Genomic DNA, 22,477 nt, shown 5'->3' on the forward strand with positions numbered 1-22,477 from the left:
TAATTACAAATAAAAATGCAAAGTATGAATATATAACCAATGAAGAAAGCAATTAACTAGGAAATATATTGCCTAATTATATGCCAATAAAATTGACAATCTAACAGAAATTCATAAAAATTCCCCTGATTTATAGAAGAGGAAATAGAATACTTAACCATTTTAGAAAAAAAGAAATCAAACAAATCATAAATGAGCTCTCCAGGAAAAATAATCTCAAGATCTGATGGATTTATAAAGAAATTCTACCAAATAGTTAAAGAATGATTAATTTTAATACAATATAAGTTACTTGGAAAAAAAGTAAAGAAAAAAGGTAAAGAAAGAAAATAAAAATTACTTTTATGACGCAAATATCATTTTGATATATAAATCAGATAGAGCAAAAAAATAAAAGAAAGAAAGAAAAAATATTACCAATTCCACTAATAAATATTGATGCAAAAATTTTAAATAAAATGCTAGCAAGGAGATTACAAGAATATATCAAAAACATACTATGATTAGGTGGGATTTATATACAAGGAATGCAAGGCTGGTTCAATATTAGGAAAATTATAAGCTGACTATATCAATAATAAAAACAACAAAAATCATATTTTTTGATTTTTGATGCACAAAAATATTTTATAAAACACAACACCCTTTTCTATAAAAACATTAGAAAGTTTAAATTGAGTTTTTCTTAAAGTACTAAGTAGTATTTATCTAAAATTAAAAGCAAGCATCTATAAGGAGAAAAACTGGAAGCCTTCCCATTAAGACAAGAAAGAGAAATTGAAATAATAAAAATAGTCAATGAGGAAACAAAACTATTGCTTTTTGCAGATGATATGACAGCATACTTAGAGAAGCCTGGAAAATCAGCTAAAAAACTAGTTGAAAAAAATTAACCGTATTCAGAGTTTCAGAGTATAAAATAAACCCATACAAATTATTAGCATTTCTATAAATTACTAACAAAAACCAACAGAAAGAGATGGAAAGAGAAATTCTATTTAAAATGCCTTCAGACAAAATAAAATATTTGAGAGCTACCCTGACAAGATAGGAACACAGTTACAAAGTACTTTTTGTCCAAATAAGAACAATTAGAGAAATATTCATTGCTCTTGGGTAGGCCAAACCAATATAATAAACAAATACAATAAAAATGATAGTAGTACTTAAATTAATTTACTTATTACAATCAAGATCCTAAAGAATTATTTTTAGAGTTAAGGAAAGTAGTAACGAAATTCATCTGGAGGATAAAAGTTCAAGAATATCTAGGGAATCAATGAAAAAATAAAATGAAAGTAGGCAGCCCAACAGTGCAAGATTTCAAAACATACTATGAAGTAGTAATCATAAAAAACTCTAATACTGACTAAGAAATACAGTGCTGAATCAATGGAATAGAATAGCTACACAATATAGAGAAGTAAAAAAAATATATAACCTAAAGTTTGATAAGTTAAAATTTTTCTGGTATTTGGGCAAGAAATCACTACTGAATCAAAACTGCTTAGAAAACTGAAAGTAACCTGGAAGAAATAAGGGATAAACAGCTTCTCGCATTGTATTCCAAGAGAAGGTAAAAATAGTTACATGATTTAGACATAAGGAGGGATATCATAAACAAATTAAAGAAGTACAAGAAAAATTACATAAGGGAAGAGTTCATGAGAAAAGATAGAGAGATTCCTGGGAGGCAAAATGGATAATTCTGAGAATGTAAAATTTTTTAAAAAATTTACACAAACAAAACTAATTCAGTCAAATTAAAAGAAAAGAAGGAAACTGGGGTGGGGGATTTTACAAATAGTTTCTCTGGTAAAAATTTCAATTCTCATATATTTGGAGAACTGAATCAAATTTAAAAAAATAAAAGCCATCTTTCAATGGATAAATGGCCAAAGGATATGAAGAGGAAGTTTTTAGAAGAAATCAAAACTGTCAATAATCATGTCACTAATCATTAGAGAAATTCAAATTAAAAGAACTCTGACCTTCTACTTCACACCCATTAGATTGGCTAAGGGACAGAAAAGGAAAATCATAAATGCTAGAGGGGAGGTAGAAAAACAGGTACACTAATGCAGTATTGATGGAGCTACAAAATAAATAGTTCAATCCTTCTAGAGAACAATTTGAAACTATAGCCAAAGGGCTATAAAAACTGCGCATACCCTTCAGCCCAGCAATGTCCATACTGTACAGATCTGCATCTTCAAGAGATCAAAGAAAAAGGACTATTTTTATAGAAATATTTATTGAAGCTCTTTTTGTGGTGGCAAAGAATTGGAAAGTAAGGGGTTGACCATTAATTAGGGAATGGCTGAACAAGTTGTGATATGATTTTGATGGAATACTACTGTTCTATAAGAAATGATGAAAGAGATGGTTCCAGAAAAACCTGGAAAGAATTAAATGAGCTGATATAAAACGAAGTAGAACTAGGAGAACACTGTACATAGTATCAGCAATATTGTAACAATAATCAACTGTGAAAGATTTAGCTACTATGATCAATTCAGTGATTCACAACAGTTCCAAAAGACTCATGATGAAAAATGCTATCCTCCAGAGAACTGATGAACTGAGTATAGATTGAAACATACTGTTTTTCACTTTATTTTTCCTCTTTTTCTGGGCAACATAGCTAATATAGAAATTTGTTTTGGAAGACTTCCCATGTATAATGAATATCATATTTCCTGCCTTCTCAATGAGTGGGGAAGGAGAAAATTTGGAACTGGAAAAAAAAAGGCAGATAAATTCAACATGTTAGTTTTTAAAAATCCATTGAGTTCTTTATTTCATCATGTGTTAGTTTGATTTTCTGTCTTTTGTAATACTTATTTAGATATTTGCATTCTTTTATAACTTGGTAGCCATCTTCTCTTCTGTATGATTATCTCTTTGTTGATCCCTCTGTGAAATTGCTCTTCTCCTAAATTCTTTGGTGATCTTGTTATTTTACTTATTTAATTAATTTTTTTACTTATATTTCCCCTTCTGTTCACTTTCTTACTTTTTCTCCTTTGATGGCGGTGTAACCTTGGAGGCTGGACCTCCAAGTTATGTCAGCTTTTTTTTACTTTAGGGAATTCACTTTTCACTCACCTTATTCTCTGATCCAAATGACTTCTGAAGTGACAGACTAATCTCAACAGGGTATGTCTCCTTTCCTTCAGGGCTGATGTAACACCACATGCAAGCTGGCATCCTACTTCAATTCCCTTTGTAATTTAGTTCTCTAGCTGAGCATAGCCTATTGTCTCATCTCTAAATTATATATGAGAATTATCTGGCTCAATTCATGCTGGAAAAGTTCAGTGTAAGAACTTAGTCTGGGCTCCACTGGGCTCACAGTTAGTCCTACAACACTACCCTCATCCTTTGCCTTCAAGATCAAAGTCACGAGTCTTCCTTTTAGTTTCCCATCAGAGAATTTTATCATTCTCCAAAAACCATTTCAAACATGGAGCTGACCCCAATATGCGTTTGTCTAGCTCCCAGACATTTAGCATTTTCACTGGTCTCTGAAAGAGGGCTGTTTCTTCTATATTTGTTTAAATTCTCCCTTGGATCAGAAATTTTGCAGTCTCTGGAAAAAGTCTTAAGTCACAGGATGCTATGTTTAGGGCTAAAAAAGACCCCCAAATACCATAATCCAAGACTTTTATGTAATAGTTGTAAAAACTGAGGCTGAAGGTATAAAGCAACATAGAGGGAATAATTGTTAGAGGGACTGGGACTAGCTCAGGCCAAAATTTGAACAAAATAATACACTCATAATTTATCTAATATTTAACAAAAGGAGGTTTACTTAGCCATAGTTGAACATTTGGAGCAAGAAGGGGTTATGTTTCTTATGTTTTGAAATATATCTAGGATATAATTCTAATTTAGCTAAACACAGCACTCTGGTGTGTATAGTTGGAAAAATCTTGAACCCCTGGAACTGCATTGCCCAGGATTCCTTTCTGTATTGCCCACAATTCTTTTTCCTTTCTATTTACGTGCTTCTTTTGCGTGATTCTATATAAGTTTTGGGTAAGGCCCCCCTCTCTCTCTTCCACGTGAATTGAGTGGGGAACTGTGTTCTCTAGGTCTCTGGTTAAATATTAATAAATCTCTTTAAATATTATACTTTGGAGATATTGAATATTAATTTTACAATCCACAGGTCTGAATATTGGTCATCCTGCTACAAGGAAAGGGCTCTAGCTCTTCATCTCTTGGATGTTTTTGTAATCTGACAACAAGAAAGCTATGCCAACACCAGAGTGTTAAACCACTCAAATTTTGAGGTCAGTTCCAAAAAATTTTAAGGGAAAACTACCCTACCATATGAGGAGCCTATGTGCCTGAGCCCTAGGAAATATTGTTCCTACCACAGATGGGATTTGAACCCAACTCCTTTGACTTGTCCTTTTTTAGCCCTATACATAGCATCCTGTGACTTAAGACTTTTTCCAGAGACTGCAAAATTTCTGATCCAAGGGAGAATTTAAACAAATATAGAAGAAACAGCCCTCTTTTCAGTCCTTGATGGCTGCAAATATACATTAAAAAATATTAAAACAAATAGCAGCATTTAAAATAATGATGATCATCATGACAGTGCAGATAAATATCCCATGTCATTATTTATATCAAATTAATTTTGCCCCTCTCTCTCAGGCTCCTGGGCAGAAGGAGAGATTTGTCTCCTTTTCTTCCTGCCCAACAACAGTTACAATGGCTATAGGTACATGACAGTGAATATATTTGCTTGCTTGAGATTGGCTCTTAAGTCTCTATTTGATCCTTATGTATTGAGTTTATTTCCTTTAGCACTGTGATAAGTGACTGAATAATAATCCTATGAAATGCTAATATTCTTGGGCTTTCAAATTTTTATGAAAAATATGAGTAAGGAAAAATAGAAGGGAAAGGAAGAGGTTATATTTTAGAAAAAAACTAAAGGGAATCTAACAGGTATAAAATAATAATTTATAATACATAGTATATCATTAAAATAAAATAAAATTTTAAAAGTCTTTTTTTAAAAATCTGGCAAAGATGTCAGAGTAAGAAGAAGCAATATAGCCTAGGCCACTCTTATAAGTATTCTAATAGAGTTCAAGGAAGAGCAGTAGACAGTAGAGGAAAAACCATAGGGAGTCATTTTTATTAGTCCAGGTAAATGTAGGAAACTAGCCAGAGGACACTGGAGATAGGTCCAATCAAGAGAGCTTGTGCAGAGGCTTCTAGCATGGGGCCAGGCCTGAGGCCTCTGGGGCTGTGTTTCAGTATCAAGAAGGGGATCTCAGAATTGGGAAGTTGAGGGGTGGGTTGTGTGTGTGGGGGGGGGGGGGAGAGGAGGGGTTGACAGTGTCAAACAAGGAGCAGAAACGGGAGCCAGCCTCAACCTGTCACTTTGAACAGAAGCTGGGCCACAAAGAAGTTGGAAAATGCACACCAGAACAAGATACCTGGCTTTTAGGCTCTGTACCAGGTATGGAACAGGAACAGAGACAGGTAAGCATCAGCTATTTGGTTCTGACCTTGATTCAGTATTTTAGGGTTTCCACACTAGGACTGAAGCCTGCAATTTAGAAGCTGGGTCCAAGGATGAACCTAAAAATCTATTGTTTTGAACCTGTTTAGAGCTCAAACCAGGGGAAAGTCTATAGTTTTGTCACTGAATAGGGTCAGGAATATAGGAAAACTCAAAACAAATGGCCAATGATCAGAGTTCCCCCAATATCAAACTACTCAGAGTATGCTGGAAATTGGCAGGTCCCTGCCTTGAGTGTAATTGAGGAGAGCAGTATTTATGGCTTTAACAGCAAAAATAAGAGGGAAAAGAGCAAAAAGAGAATCTGCAAAGGAAGGCCTCACCAATGAAATATGAGAGAATGATAGATTGGGAATGCAAAAATACAGAAGTAAAGGAAAATCTAGAAGAAGAGTAGAAAGAAACAACAATATTAAAAGAAAATAAGTTCTTGATCCAAGAAAAAAAATATTAATCTTAAAGACAGGAAACATAGAGAAAACCTAGAATCACAAGTCTCCCAGAAGAAATGGACAAAAGAAAATACCTTTATACCATAATGAAGGGGGGAAAAAGGCTAAGAAAGCTCAGAATTTTTAAACATAGAAAATGAAATACCGGTTGAAAAAACTGATAGCTCACTTACAGAAAAAAGGCTGCAAACTCCAAGACACACAGTAGTTATATCTAACAATTCAATTCAGAAAATTCTACAGGCTATTAAGGAGAAAGAATTTTAAATATAAAAAGAAAGAAATTCAAATAACACAAGACTATGTTGCACCCACCAGAAAACGTAGGAGGAAATGGAATAAAGTGTTTCAAAAAGAGCAATGTAGTCCAGAACACAGCTCAAGGTGACCTACCTAGCAAATATGAGCCTATCCATAAGTGAAAAAATGTTAGTGTTGAATATTAAATAGGAGTTTGAAATAGTCACAACAAGAAAACCAGACAGGAGAAAGAGATGCAGAAGGGGAGAATAAATGCACCAGCCAAGGACAGGAACAGCAGCAACAGAATGACAGCAGGGAGATATTCTTTCTAAATATACATGAGGAAAAAGGTGAAGGCCGAAGTCTGGTGGATGTAACACTGAAGAGGTAGGCCTAGGACACTATGAAGAGAACCTGGCAATGCATAACCTACAGGTTAAACAATGGTGGTTTGGTTTTTTTTTTTTTTTTTTTTTTTTTTTTGTGGAACTACAACAGGAGAGGGTACAGGAAGGATGTGAATGTGTGTGTTTGTATGTAAGGCACCAGGAGGAGAGACAGAGAAATTTATGATGTGCCTGGGTCTAACTGATGGCTAGCAATGATGAAAATGTGATGTCTATGGTCTCAATAAGAGAAAAGGCTTACTAGAGCATGGGTGGAAAAGAGAATAGAGAAAAGGAAAAGGAAGTGGAAAGAGGGAGGCTTTGCTGTGGTGGTGGGAGAAGGTTGCCCTGATGAATATTCCCATGGATGAATAGAGATGGTCTGTGAATGGAGATAGGATGTGGTCTGGGGAATCTGGTTCTTGAAAAATCCACTTGTCCTTCCTCTGAAGTGAAAGGGAAATAGTTGGTATTCCTGGGGGCAACAGAAATCAGGGCGAATAGGAAGACATGGAATCAGGGAGGAGATTTTGAGGCAAATGGGCGGGGGGGGGGGAATGATCAAGAAAGGGTAGATCATTAGTGAGTTGTATAATGTGATGGTGGAGAGCCCTACAAGGGGAAGTGTCTTTCTGACACCTGTAATAATTATTATTGTTTTGGGAGTAAGACACAATGGAAAAGGAGAATGCATAGGGCAAATTCTACAAAGTAGTGGTAGAAACTGTCTACAGGGGCAAGCATAGAAAGGACACAAGTTTGGATTGCATGAGAAATACAGAAAACAGAGAAATTATATAACTAAAGGATTATAAATCTTAGAACGGGAATCTAGAATAGAGGATGAGTAATGAAGAGAATAAAAGAAATCCTTTACAAAAAGAGGCATGAAAAATTAAATTAAAAAACCTAATGAACAAGACTAGTTGAAAAGGAAGAAAGGAAGGAGGGAATCTACTTGGCTCATTAGGAAAAAAAAGAGGAGGGAAGGATTATATATAATCAGAAAAGTAGAAGAGAAAAAAGAACTACTAAGCAAAATCCCAAGGGAAAAGAGAAAAAAAATAAGAAGAGAGGTTGAGGGGTGAACAGAAGAGAGCCAGTGGGAATAGGACCACTTTAATAAAGATTAAGATAAAATAACTGAGGAACTAGATTACTGTGCTTATAGAAGAAGAGGGAAAAATTAATAGCTTGAAAAATACCTAATATTAAAGAGAGATGATGAAAACTAGAAATCTAACTCTTATAACTTTAAATGTAAATGGATTATATCACTACAACACAATAAAAAAGAATGACATATTGGATAAGAAAACAAACTCTATGGTCTGCATGAAATATTTATAAAAATAAAAAATGTACAGATTAGCAGAAAAATATGAAAATTTAAACAATCTAGTATCTGAAAAGAAGTTGAACAAGATGCAAATGAACTCTCAAAGAAAAAAAAGGATAAGATAAATTTAAAAATTAATTCTATCAAACAACGAATTCCAATGTGATTTAAACTATAAAAGTATTAAAAAGGGATCCTACCAAATGCCTTCTTGGATATAAATATGGTCTTGATATATAAGCCAGGGAGAGCCAAACCAAAAAGGAAAGTAAAGACCAATATCTCTAATGAACAATGATGTAAAAGAAAGTTTAAAGAAAATATTAACAAGGAGGTGATAGCAGTATATCACAGACTATTTTTTGTAAACCCTTACCTTCTACCATAGAGTTAATACTGGGTATTGGTTCCAAGGCAGAAGAGTGGTAAGGGCTAGGCAATGGGAGTTAAGTGACTTACCCAGGGTCACACAGCTAGGAAGTGTCTGAGGCCAGATTATATCACAGACTATTGGGGAAAAATTAATATTGAATTGGCATATTTTTGTGAAATAATTTCCCCTTTAGCCCCCCAAGAATTGTTTTATTTTAAAACTGAAACAGTTTCTCCCCCAGGTTATGAAACTGGGTTGGATGCTCCATTTGTTGAGGATAATAGGATTTGGGTCAGAGCCAAGCAGGCATTATGAAAGATTAAGTCAGCAAGCTCTAGCCACCATACGCCAGCCACATAGTAGGTAAGAAGAGATTTCTTGGTGTTAAGACCTCTTCTTCCTATGATGAAGTGATGAGAGATGAGTTGGGGCTCTAGGGCCAACCTCTCAGTGATGATTTTCCAATCAGTTATATTGGGGAGCAACTGAGTGGTGACAAGAGATATATATTGGTCTGCACCACAGGAATTCCATCTCTTTTGCCTTGCTTGTGCTCCTTGGTTTCTGGCATCTGTTCAGATTATGAAGGGAATCTATTGGCTAGTTTAGATTTTCTTGGGCAGTCGATTAATAAATTAACTTAAAAAGAAATACGGCTCTCAAAAATTCAATTGTTATACCATAATCATTGTAACTAGGTTAGATTTGTACGACAAATGCAGGATGGGTTCAAAATTAAAGAAAATATAGAATACAATATACATGAGAAAACATAGGAATAAATGGATGATGCTTTAATATAATTTTCCAGAAAAAAATATTACTTAGCCCCCTGGAAATTAATTTTAAAAAATTTTAATAGCAATTAATAGGAAAGATAAATGCACCTGTGGCTATCACCACTCCCCTGGATCGCTGCAGCACCCACCAGGGGGCGGTAGCGCCCACATTGGGAATCACTGCTGTAATTCATGTTAGATTGAGTATATTTTAATTTTATTTAATTACATATTTTAAGGCAAAAGGCTTTACTTTTAGAGCAAAGCAATATAAAAATAAATGCCTTTTAATTATATTATAGTTATAACTTAAAATGTAGCAAGTTGTAAACCTAATAGTGATATTTCTGGGCCAAAAGGTATACACAATTTTATTACTCTTTGAACATAATTCCAGATTGCTTTCCAAAATGACTGAATCAGTTTACAGTTCCAACAACAGTATATTAGTATCCCAATTTCTTCACATCCCTTCTAACATTTGTCATTTTGCCCTTTTGTGATAGGGTAGTTGAGATGTTTCTGAGTTTTAGTTTGCATTTCTCTAATGAATAATAATTTAGAGCATTTAAAATTTTAGTTATATATAGTTTTGATTTCTTTATTCAAAAAATGTGTTCATACCTTTTGACCATTTATCAATGGAGCTCACATTTTTACATATTTGACAAAGTTCTCTATATGTTTTACATATGACATCTCTGAGAGGATAAAAATCCTCCACGCACACAATTTTCTGCTTTCCTTCTAATCTTGGTTACATTAGGTTTTTTGGTACTAAAGCTTTTCAATTTTATGTACTCAAAATAATTCATTTGCCAATCAGTTGAGGAATAGTTAAACAAATTGTGGCATATGATTATGATGGAATATAACTGCCATAAGAAATGACAAGCAGGTTAATTTTGGAAAAAGGTATAAAGACCTCCATGAAATTATAAAGTGTGAAATGAGCAGAACCAAGAGAACATTGTATAAAGCAACAGAAATATTGTTTGAAGAATAACTTGTGAATGTCCACCTCAGAGAAAGAAATGATAAGTAGAAATAAGTAAGACATTCTTATATATACAAATATCTTTTTTCAAATGATGCCTTCTCTAATGGAGGAAGGGAGGGAGAAAAGGAATTAACTGGGTATTTAAATGCTACAAACAAACAAATTAATTAACTAAAAAAAAAACTTAGCAAGTTACCAAGATACTAACTGTTGGAATGGGTGGCGACTTCTTCATTATGATATAACCAGCTAACAATGGGTGCAGGTGAGCTGCTAACTTGGCAAACCACTTCTGCATCCTCTCCTTGTTTAAATTCTTGAGGAGATACCACTTCTCTGAAAGTGAGTTTTTCTGTAATAAGGGGAAAAAAATCAAAAGGATAAAATGTAGTATCTCATACTTTCCTATCCAAGTCCATATAATTTAATGCAATAGAAGATTTAAACTAGTCCTATAAAATCTGTCATCCTTTTTCATGACATTATAAGATTTAGAGCTAGATGGAATATTAGATCACATAGTCCTAACCCCTTCATTTTATAAGTAAAAAATTGTGGTCGAAGATATGAAATAACTTGACCAGAGTGAGGAACAGGTAAAGTTATTGAACTTTTATTTGACCTGAGGTCTCCTGATTCCAAATTAAGTGCTTTTCCCCCAAATAATATCCACATCCCCTTTGGGATGTATTTTGTTAAACAAAATCTTCATAAAGAGTGATACATAATGTGTTATTTTTTTATAAAATGCATTTCTCTTTCTTGATAAGAATTTATTTTCCTCTAGATGAAAAATCACATATCTTCTCATGAAAGGTTTAATAGAATATAAAGGCATCTATATTTCCCTATACTTACAAGCCTATCAGCTTGAGTTGTTTTAAAGAAAGATTTCATTGCCACCACTTACTACAAAATCATTTTTTTGGTGATCTTTGTTTAAATGATCTTTTTCCCTTTTAAAAACTAAAATTACTCTGTTTAATATTACTAATGTTGCATAGTGGTCTGAAATAATTCAAGCATTTTCTATTCACTCTATTTCACAAAAAAAAAATCAAAACTAAAATTTTTAGATATCCATTGCTAAAATAATATTATTGTTTTAAGAATTGTGGTCAATGGGGAATTAACTAAATATCTTTGCTGAAATTATTTTTTAAAGTATTGCATTAAAAATAAGGTTTATTTTAAAAGGACTTACGGTAAATCTCCAAAACAACTGTAGCTTCTTGAGTCTGTCCCTTAGCATCTGTTCCTTGACACCGATATATTCCAGCATCCTCTATATTTGCATTATAAATTGTTAGTCGAGATCTAGCACCTTCTTTTTGTACCACTACTCTCTGTGAAGAAACTATCTTCTCTCCTTGAGGATTGTACCAATCTATATCTTCCAGTTCTCCAATTGCTGCAAAGAATAATAACCAAAGAAAAGTTTAAAATGTATTCAAAAGTGAATTTATTGAAGTTGACATTTGTTTCTATTCAATCGACACTTTGAATAACTCAGAAAAGGTGAAAAAAGAAAGTACATCTGTTTTAAGGCCTAACAAATTTTAAAAAAAGCACTTAGTCAAGTTAGTGAGCAAGCATTTATTAAGTACTTATATCGTGCTAAGCATTGACAAAAACAGTTTCTGTTCAGATGGAGAAGCCAAAATATAAATAGTTAGGTATAAACAAGACATTTACAGAGTATATGTGGGTCATCTGAAAATGAAAAGGCATTAGCCAGCAGCTAGAAGGCAGGAAAGAAAATCTTTTTGCAGGGGTGGTATTTGAGAGGAGAAACTAGGAGAGGATGAAGGGATAGAGCATTCCAGGCACTACCTGTGAAGTCCAGAGGAAGGGGGGGAAAAGAGTCTTTTAATGATGGGAAGGAGGACATTTCCTGGCTTCTCCACTTGAAGAAAACAAAAGAGAAGTATCAATTCAAATTTTTGTATATTTCCAGAGCAGTGGGAGAAAAAAATGTGGACCTAGGTTCCTCTAGGAAAAGTTAATAGTTACAGTTGGGGAAAGTCTGGGATGAGCTGGAATTGATATTTAAAGTATAACTTTCCTTTTTCTATTGTTGCTTTCTGCTGATGCACTGAATGAATTGGGGCTAAAGAAGAAGCTGCTCCTGAGGGATGGAATAAATTCTACCATTGGCTATGTTAAAAAAAACCCTAGGGGGCAGCTGGGTAGCTCAGTGGATTGAGAGTCAGGCCTAGAGACTAGGTTCAAATCCGGCCTCAGACACTTCCCAGCTGTGTGACCCTGGGCAAGTCACTTGACCCCCATTGCCTACCCTTGCCAATCTTTCACCTATAAGTTAATACACAGAAGTTAAGGGTTTAAAATAATTTAAAAAAAATCCTGATTCAAGCTCTGAGTCCATCAACTTTCTATTAGGAGGTTGGGAACATATTTCATCATGATCATGGCTAGACATTATGTTGGTTGATTAGTGTTCTAAAGTATTTCAAAAACAGTTGTTTTTATAATAATGTTATTGTATAAATTTCCTGGTGCTATTCACTCTTCATAAGTTTTCCCAGGACTCCCTAAAACTTTCCTCTTCATCATTTCTTATAACACAAAAGCATTACATATTCCCCAACTGTTGAGTACCTTCTCTACTTCTAATTCTTTCCTATCAGAAAAACTTCTATAAATATTTTTTTCATGCATGTGTCTTTTTCCTCTTTTTTTCATCTCATTGGAGTATAAATCTGTAACCAGGAGCTCAAGAGCATTTACCTAAGACATTTCTCATTGGTGAAGAGTGATTGATTATATGATACTCTGTGCCTTTGAGAGGATTATATCCTGTTCTTCTGGCTTCCACTTTTGAGAGAGGAGACACAGGGAAGGCAGAGTCAAGATGATAGAATAAAAGGAAGTAAATTTTTGCCTGGCTCATTCAGTATACCTCCTCCACAACAATTTGGAAAATGCACCAGGTCAAATTCTGATTGGAAAATCCATGAAAAAGTCAAAGTGAGTCATTTTTTCCAACCCAGGGCATCTTAGGAAGACACAGAAGGTCTATAGACACTAGATTAGAAATTGGTTAAGAGTATAGTACAGAAGCAACAGCAGTGGATAGGAAGCATTCCGGTGCCCAGGAATAAAAAGGAAAGCAAGAGTGAACACTAGGACAGGAAGCACTGGAGTACAAGGAGACTTCAGGATGCCTGAACTAGAACTGTTCTTAAGAATAGGTAGCATCCAACATTTCAATTACCTATTATCCAATTTTGGGTCACAGATGCTGAGCAGAGAGGAACAATAGCAAATGAATGTGGGATATTACAGAAACTTAGCTATGTGGCTCTGAACGGGTGATTCAGTTCTAATCTTTAGTCCAGCCCATGAGTCTACAGTGGAGAAATCTGAGCAGGACACTTAAGGAGACTTAAGGAGAATGAGTAATTCAGTTACTCTGAACTTGCACAAATTCCCCGTAGGCTAATAGGCACAGAATCCACAAGTGGTTTACTTTTCAACTATAAAGAAGCCAATAGACCCAATTTGCAAAGATCATTGTGAGGAAGGCAACAGAGACCATACCACTTTGGAAGCACTCAAGATTTAGAGACCCCTAGAAGTAAACAAAGACTAACAAAGTACAAAGGCAAGAAGTAGGCTGGAGGAATACACATTTAAAAAAAAAAACAAACTCAATCACTGTTACTATGGTGATAGGGAAGAGCAAGGCTCAAAATCAGAAGGTAACATCCTGAAAATACCTACAAGAAAAGTCTCAAAAAAAACCCTGCAGAATGGAATTTACCCAACAAAAACTCCCAGAAAAGTTAAAGTAAGAGCTAAAAATGATTTTAAAAACTAAAATAGAGCTCTAAAAGAGATATGAAAAGAAAATATTAACAGCTTGCTTTAAAAAAAAGCACAAAACTTTACTGAAGAAAATTAAAACTGGCCAAAGAGAAGCTAATGACTTCATGAGACATCAAGAAATAATAAAACAAAATCCCTAAACTGAAAAATAGAAAATGTGAAATATGTTATAAGAAAAAACAACTGACCTGGAATAATTTAAAAATCATTGAACTACCTAAAACTCATAAAGAACGAGCCTAGACATCATATTTCAAAAAATTATAAAGGAAAGGATATCGTAGAACCCGAGAGGAAAGTAGAAATTTGAAGAATCCAGTAACTTTTTGAAAGAAATCCCCAAATGAAAACTTCCAGGAATATTATAGCTAATATCCAGAGGTCAAGAAAAAATGATGCAAGGAGCCAGGGAGAAAGAATTCAAGTGCCAAGGAGACACTGTTAGGATCAAATAAGATTTAGCAGGCCTCAGGGCTGTTTCAGAACAAAGGATTTAGGATTATAGCCAAGAATAACCTACTCAGCAAAACTGAAAATAATCCTGGAGTGGGAAAAATTTACATTTAATTAAATATAATACTTTTATGCATTCCTGATGAAAATACCAGAGCTGAATAAAAATTTGATATTTAAATGCGGGATTCAAGAAACTTACAGAAAGGTAAACTTGACTGAGAAATCATAAAGGACTAAAAAAGGTTAAACTGTTTACATTTTTTCTATGGAGAGATGATTATCATCAGGAGTTTTAGAGAGAGTCTAATTAGACAAAGGTCAGGGTGTGATTCTATCATGTTTGGATGATTAAATAGGAGAATGGAAGGGGTGAGGAAGAAAGGTTCATTGGGAGAAACAGAACAGGAGAAGAATGGAGAAAATTATCTTACATAGGGCTCATAAAAAAGAATTTATTCAATTGAGGGAGGAGTGGGAAACATCTGAAACTCACTCTTATCTGAACTAGTTCAAGAAGGGAAGAATAAACACACACACACACACACACACACACACACACACACACACACACACACACACACTCTTATCCTATGCATGTGTACATGCATGCAGAGACAATTGGATATAGAAACTCATCTTCCTCAACAGGGAAGTAGGAGGGAAAGGGGTTAAAGAGGAAGGGGAGAGGGTATATAAGAGGGAAGTTAGATTTAGAGAGGAAGTGGTCAGAAGCAAAATACCATCTTAAAGAGGGGACAGTTTGTTAAAAAAGAAAAGGATAATTATAAGAGAATAAGACTGAGAAAAATAGATTTAGCAATCATAATTGTGAATGTGAGTGGGTTGAACTCACTCATAAATCAGAATGGAATAGCACAATGGATTAGAAATCAGAATCTAACAATATGTTGTTTATAAAAATCACATCTGAAACAGAAAGCTATCCAGAAAGTTAAAATAAGAAGCTGGAGCAGAATCTATTATGCTTCAGAAAAAGACAAAAATAAAATTAATTTAAAAAAGATAAAACAAGGAAATTACATTTGCTGAAAGGTATCATAGAAAATGAATTAATATAAATACTGAGTATATATGTACCAAATGGTATAGCATCTAAATTCCTAAGGGAAAAATAAAATGAGTTGTAGAAAAAAAAGATAGTAAAAGTATATTCAATTTACTTCTAGATAAATCTAAACACAAAATAAGTAAGAAAGAAATCAAAGAGATTCATAGAATTTAAGAAAAGTTACATATGACAGATCTCTGGAGAATAACAAATGGGAATAGAAAGGAAAAAAAATTTCACAAATACAGAAAAGCAGAATTAGTAAAAATATTTTTTAGTATAATACAATAAAAATTACATCCAGTAAAGGACTTTCAAAGAATATATTAAAAATTACTTAATCCTAAAGAATTGATGGGTCAGAACAAAGCATAGAAACAATAATTTCATTAAAAATAATGACAATGATGAGACAACATCCTCAAATTTTTGGAATGCAGTAGAGCATTATTAAGGAGAAAGTTTATAGCTAAACTCTTTCCTCAGTAAAAAAGAGAATGAGCTGATAAATGAATTGGTAATGTAGCTAAATAAAAAAGTAGAAAATTAAAAAAATTAGATAACAAAATAGAAATCCTGAAAAATCAAAGGAGAGATTTAAAAAATTAAAAGTTAAAAAACTGCATTAACAAATAAAATTAGCTGGTTTAAAAAAAACACAATCAAATAAGAAATCTGATAATTTCATATTTAAAAAAGAAAGAAGAAAGTCAAATTATTAGTGCCAAAAATGAAAAAGGTGAATTTACAACCAATGATTATGAAATGAAAGTAATTATTAGGATCTATTTCTTCCATTATGCCAGTAAAATGAGCAGTCTAAATGAAATGAAAGAATATTTAAAAATATAAATTGTCCAGAGTGACAGAAAATGAAATAGAATAACTTAAATAACTCCACCTTAGAAAAAGAAATTGAATAAACCAAAAATGAACTCCCTAAGGGAAGGGGAAAAGTCCAGAACTAGATGGATTTAGAAGTGTGTAGAGTGAGCAATTAGTGTGTTATTCTCAAGTTAATAATAGTTAAATGAGTAAAAAAGCTGGTTTCCACTCTCCCCCATCTCCTAACCCCCTCCCCCGCCTCATCCATCTCCTTTCAAGACAAGATGAACCCACCTCAATTCTTCTCCCCGTAGGACAAAGGCCTTATAGCTTTAAATGTTTGGGTTTGGGTCTTTAGAGTTTATTTGGGAACTTGCCTTAGGGAGATGTCCCAGACTGGACCCAAGGATCGAATCTTAAGTACCCTTTTATTTTAGAAATCTCTCCCATTATATTGGAGGCTTCTCCCAGGAGGTCAAAGCCCATTCCTATTTAAACCACTAGAAAGCACTGGAATAAATGGAGCTTCCTGATAAGGAGTGCCTATTTAAAAGCAAAAGCAAGCATTATCTGTAATGGGGATAAGCTGGAAGTCTTTCCAATAAGATCAGAGGTCTTTCACCATTACTATTCAATACTGAACTTTAAATGCTAGCTATAACAATAAGACAAGAAAAAAATTGAACTAAGTATAGACAACAAAGGGGAAAAAAATCACTTTTGGTTAATGATATACTTTACTAAGAGAACCACATATAATCAATTAAAAAACGAACAAACCAATCACCAGTAAAATTGAAGGATACAAAATAAAACCACATAAATCATCAGTGTTTTTGTACATTATCAACAAAACCTAGCAAGAAGAGATAAGAGATTCCAAGGATTTTATACTCTCTAGTTTATCTTGGAGAACTTTGAAAAGGAACACCTAGTCACCTATAAAGACTGTGGTAAATAAGCATATAAAGGGAACTTATAAGGATGGGGAAGACTAATAGGGTTCATATCTAAAACAGCTCTCTCTGCTATCTATAATATCAAGCAGGGACTTAACCCTTATTGATTTTTTTAAAATTGGATTTTCAGTAGGAGAAAAGGAAGAAAACAGTGAGCTTCTTTTTTTCTCTTTGCTTTCACAACTATGGCCAGCTTGTAAATTGCAGAGATAAAGATGGACAAGAAAAGAAAGGAAATTTTTTTCCTGGTTTGTTTGACTGGATGGCATTACAAACTAGAGACTAAATTTGTAACTGAAATGTAACATCTTTATCATAAATTTCCAAATTATGATTTAAAGGTTTATGTAACTGCTAAAACATCTTAATAGATTTTTTTTGAAGGTTTGCAATTAGAATTAAGTACAAACAAAAAATGCCTTTCTCTCCTTCCTAGAGGGCAAAAAAGGTACTGTCCTATTAGAAGAGGGTTTCACCTACTAGATAATAAATAGAACTGGAGTTGGTTTTAAATGATTCAACAGAATTTAATTGTGTAGGTAAATTAGTTTCGAGGTCACCTAAATTGAAATAGATTATGCAACTCAAGAAGTAAAAGTTTAGCAATTAATTGGTGTTCCATAAAGAAATCTGCACAGAAGAGATTTAATGGAATGTTAAGAGTACACCTGGAAATAAGAGAGATAGACTTAAGAAATGTAGTGAAGGGTGTGAGACTTCCTTGCTCTCCAAACTCTCCCACAAATAATAAAAATAATTCCACAAAATCAAGGCTAAAAGTGGAAAAAACAACTAAAAGTCAGGTGTGAAGCTGAGCAGCTACAGACAATAAAGGAGGAAATTTTCTGATTTCCCTGGCCTCAGTCTCACCAGATAGTGTGGAAATCCCAGAGTAAAGAAAGCAGAATTAACCAGTGGCAAGGCTGCAGCCTCCCCTGGTCAGCTAGACCTGGGAGCTTACATCCTAGTGGTAGATACTGGCAGAGTCCATAGGCAACAAGACCTGGGAATAGCTGTGTAGGCTACAATCTCAGCCCCAGAGATCCCCACTCAGCCATAGCAGCCAGTTGACTGCTAACCTGTGAAGGGTTTTGGAGGCCCAACTGACCAGACACTTGCTCTATCCCAGGCTGTGGTATCTGGAGAGGAAGAGTGAAGAGGGAACACACAACAGTGAGTGCAATTGCTGAGCATCTGGGGTCCTGCTAGTTGTGGTCAGCCCCAGGAGAGTGGAGTCCTTGGCTGTAGTCAGGAGAGGGGAAGTGAGCTGTCTACTCACAGTGGCAGAACTGCTTGGGGGTTCTGGTTGAAGCACCTGAGGTCAGTCACAGACTTGGGTTTTGAGAGAGGAGACCAGACACTGCACCTTATCCTGGATTATAGAAATTGGAAGAACTAAATAAGACCCAGGAAATAATACACGAAAAAAACCCTGAAACTTGAAGCACCATCCCTTGCTCCCTGGGAATCCTGGAACTCTAACATAAAGCTAACAAGCATAAAGCCTGCCTGCTAAAATTTTTTAAAAGAGTAAGCAAAGGAGAAAGAACCCCACTATTAATAGATACTCTGGGGACTAAGAAGACTCAAGTTCAAACTCAGAGGACAGTAAAGCAAAAATACCTACTTTTTTAAAAAGCAAAGAAAAACAATAAAGGGTTACAGCTCAAAAAGAGCTTTTGGGAGAATTTTTTAAAAGATCTCAAAAACCAAATGAGAGAGGTTGAGGAAAATTAGAAAAAAAAGAGTAATGCAAGAAAATTATGAAAGAAATATAACCCAAATGGGAAAAGAGATCCAGAAACTCATGGAAGAAAATAATTCATTAAGAATTCAATTTAGTCAGTGTTTCTAAGGCAACAAGAAATAAAGCAAAATAAAAAGAATGAAATAATAGAAGAGAACAACAGCTTATTACAAGAATAATTGACCTGGAAAATAGATCAAATAGAGACATTATGAGAATTATAGGGCTCCCAGAAAGTTATGATAAGAAAAAAAGAATTTAGAAACCATACTCCAAGAAATGATTAAGGAAAATTGCCTTGAAATTCTAGAACTAAAGGATAAAATAGAAATTGAAATAATTCATTGATCACCACCACAAAGAGGCCCCAAGATGAAAACGCATAGGAATATCATTGCTAAATTCCTAGCTCCCAAGTTAAAGAGAAAATACCACAAAACAACAACAAAAAACAATTTAACTATTGTGGAGCTACAATCATAATAACACAAGACTTAGCTTCAATATTAAGGTAATGAAGGAGATAGAACATAATATTTTGAAGAGCAAAAGACCTGGATTTACAACTAAGAATAACCTATCTACTCAGCAAAGCTGAGCATAAAGGGAAAAAATAGATATTCAATGAACTAAAGGATTTTCAATTATTCTTGGGGAAAAAACTCCAGAAATCAGTATAATATCTGATCTATAAGAATTATGAGAAGGTAAACTTGAAAGATCAGTTATAAGAGACTCAAAAGGTCAAACTGTTAACTTCTTACATGAGAAAATGACATTAAGAATGACAGAAAGAATAAATGTAGAAAAAAAAGACTTGAGATTAAGTTGAATATAATGGAATGAGGTAAACATAATAATAAAATAGAACAGGAAAGAGATAAAATAGAACAACAATTTTCTCACATAAAAGTGGCCTGAGTGGAAGAATTGTTACAGAGAAAGGAAGATGAGGTGGAGTACTAGAACCCTATTTTCATTAGATCTAAGTTGAAGAGAGAATAATATATACAGCTAGGATAAAAATCTTCTTAACAAGGGGGCAGCTGGGTAGCTCAGTGGATTGAGAGCCAGGCCTAGAGACGGGAGGTCCTAGGTTCAAATCCGGCCTCAGACACTTCCCAGCTGTGTGACCCTGGGCAAGTCACTTGACCCCCATTGCCTACCCTTACCACTCTTCCACCTATAAGTCAATACACAGAAGTTAAGGGTTTAAAATAAAAAAAAAAACTTCTTAACATACAGAAAAACAGGAGGGAAAGGGGAGAGAATAAAGGAAGGATGGTAAGAAGGGGTGCAAACTTGAGAGGTAGTAGATGGAAGAATTTGGATATCTGAGGAAGGATATAGTAAAAAGAGAGGAAGAGAAAAACAAAAAAAGGAAGAAAAACAGAACAGGGGAAATACCTAACTAGTAATCATGACTTTGAATATGAAAGGGATGAATTCACCCATAAAATTAAAAAAGAACGCAGAATGGATCAAAAACCAAAAGCCACCATTATGTTGTTTATAAGAAACACGTCTGAGAATGAGACACACATAGAGTAAAAATAAAGGGTTAGAGCAGGATATACTATGCCTCATCTAATACAAAGAGAGCAGGGATAGGGCCCAGGATCTCTGACAAAGTTAATTCTAAAATAGATATAATCAAAAGAGATAAACCGGAAAATTGTTAAAAAGGAACTATTGATAATGAAACATTACCAATATTAAACCTACATGTAACAAATGTTGTAGCATTAAATTTTTAAAAGAAAAGTTAAATGAATTACAGATGGAAAAAGAAAACAAACAATAATAAAGGGATAAATCTAACCAAAAAATAAATAAGAAAGAAATCAATGAGATGAATAGAATCTTAGGTAAGTTAAATACAATAGATATCTGGAGAGAACTGAATGGAAACAGAAAATATTCTTTTTTCTCAGTGGTACATAGTGTTTTTACAAAAATTAACCATATATTAGGACATGAAAATATTATAGCTAAATACAGAAAAGCAAAAATATTAAGTGCATCTTTTCCAGATCATAATACAATAAAAATTACATATAACAAGAGACCATAGAGACAGAAAGTAAAAACTAATTGGAGACTAAATTACAATCTTAAAGAATGAGTGGGTTAAAGAAAAAAACTATAGAAAAAAATAAATAATTTCATTAAAGAGAATGGTAATGATATATATCAAAACCTACAGTTAACAGCAAAAGCAGTAATTGGAGGATAATTTATATCTGTGAATGCTAATATTAATAAGGGGGGGGGAAATCAATGAATTGGGAATGCAATGAAAAAAAAAACAAAAAACAAATTTAAAATCTCCAACTAAACACCAAATTAGAAATCCTAAAAATTAAAGGGGAGATCAATAAAATTGAATGTAAAAAAAAAACTAACATTAATAACTTTAGGAGTTGGTCACCTCCAGAGAACTGAAAAATAGAAACATGAAAAATATAATATGCACACACACAGGATTGAGATACTTGTAAATAAATTCTATTAATTTTTAGAAAAGCAAATGAAATAAAAAGAGTAATAAAAAGAGACTCAAAGGTAATAAGGTATTTAAGTTGAGGACATTTACAGGACATTGCTTTAAGTTGTAACCTGTTTACATGTGTGTTATATGGATTTTCTGAGAAGAGATGCCTTTTGTAATTATTTCAGTTTTTACATAAATATGCTCACATAAATATTTCTAAAAAGGGAAAAACATACCAATCAAAAATTTGAACTATATTCCTTGTGGGCTTTAAATAAAAATGTGCTGACTGGCTTAATTAACAAACATCACATTTGATAACTATGACTAATTAAATTTATATCACTAGGTTGTTATTGCAAGTATTGAAGATTAATGAGGAATCAAAGTTATTTTTATCTTTCAAAACTGATTTTGCACAAAGAGGAAAAATAAATTCCTTAATCAGGAAAAAAAAGTAGTGAAGGTAAAACAAAGTATGGAATCAGAGTGTAAAAAGGTTAGTTTTGAAGTTTGTAAATTTTAAAATCCACTAGAAGAAAAAAATATAACTGAGAGAAGGTTTATTAAGTGGGGATAATAAGAGGACAAGTGGAACCTTAAAGGTGGAATCCCCTTGCACAGACAATGTAAATGGTGGGTAACTTGAAGTAAGAGGCTGACATTTTGAAAGATATGGGAAATGTTTTGGGAAAATGCCTATTTATTACCAATTTCAGAAAGTTATAATAATTACCAAATGGAAACTATAAACTTGCAGCACTGAATTATTTGAGGATAGCATACTAAAATTCCGTCCTTGAAAGACCATTAAAAGGGCTTATTTCAAACTTTACAGTCTTATGGGATCCAAAAAAGGAGAATGGGAAGGTCAGACTGCCACCATGAATCTATAAAAGCAAGCTAATGAAAGCAGCAGGTTCTACAATCTGAGGTGCTGGCAGTTTAATGGTCC

The 22,477-nt window shown here is 33.7% G+C and overlaps 1 protein-coding gene across 1 annotated transcript in view; it reads right to left on the reverse strand.

Annotated features, from left to right (window-relative positions):
- The window catches only part of NCAM2 (neural cell adhesion molecule 2), a 250,727-nt gene that overhangs the window by 223,754 nt on the left and 4,496 nt on the right, over nt 1-22,477 (reverse strand). The window contains exons 2-3 of the mRNA XM_044669242.1: nt 11,328-11,534; nt 10,332-10,475 (exon numbers count right to left, since the gene is read on the reverse strand). Coding sequence (XP_044525177.1) covers nt 10,332-10,475; nt 11,328-11,534 — 351 coding nt within the window. The remainder of the gene's footprint in view (nt 1-10,331; nt 10,476-11,327; nt 11,535-22,477) is intronic.

The sequence above is a fragment of the Gracilinanus agilis genome, chromosome 3 (assembly GCF_016433145.1).
Source record: "Gracilinanus agilis isolate LMUSP501 chromosome 3, AgileGrace, whole genome shotgun sequence".
NCBI lineage: Eukaryota > Metazoa > Chordata > Mammalia > Didelphimorphia > Didelphidae > Gracilinanus > Gracilinanus agilis.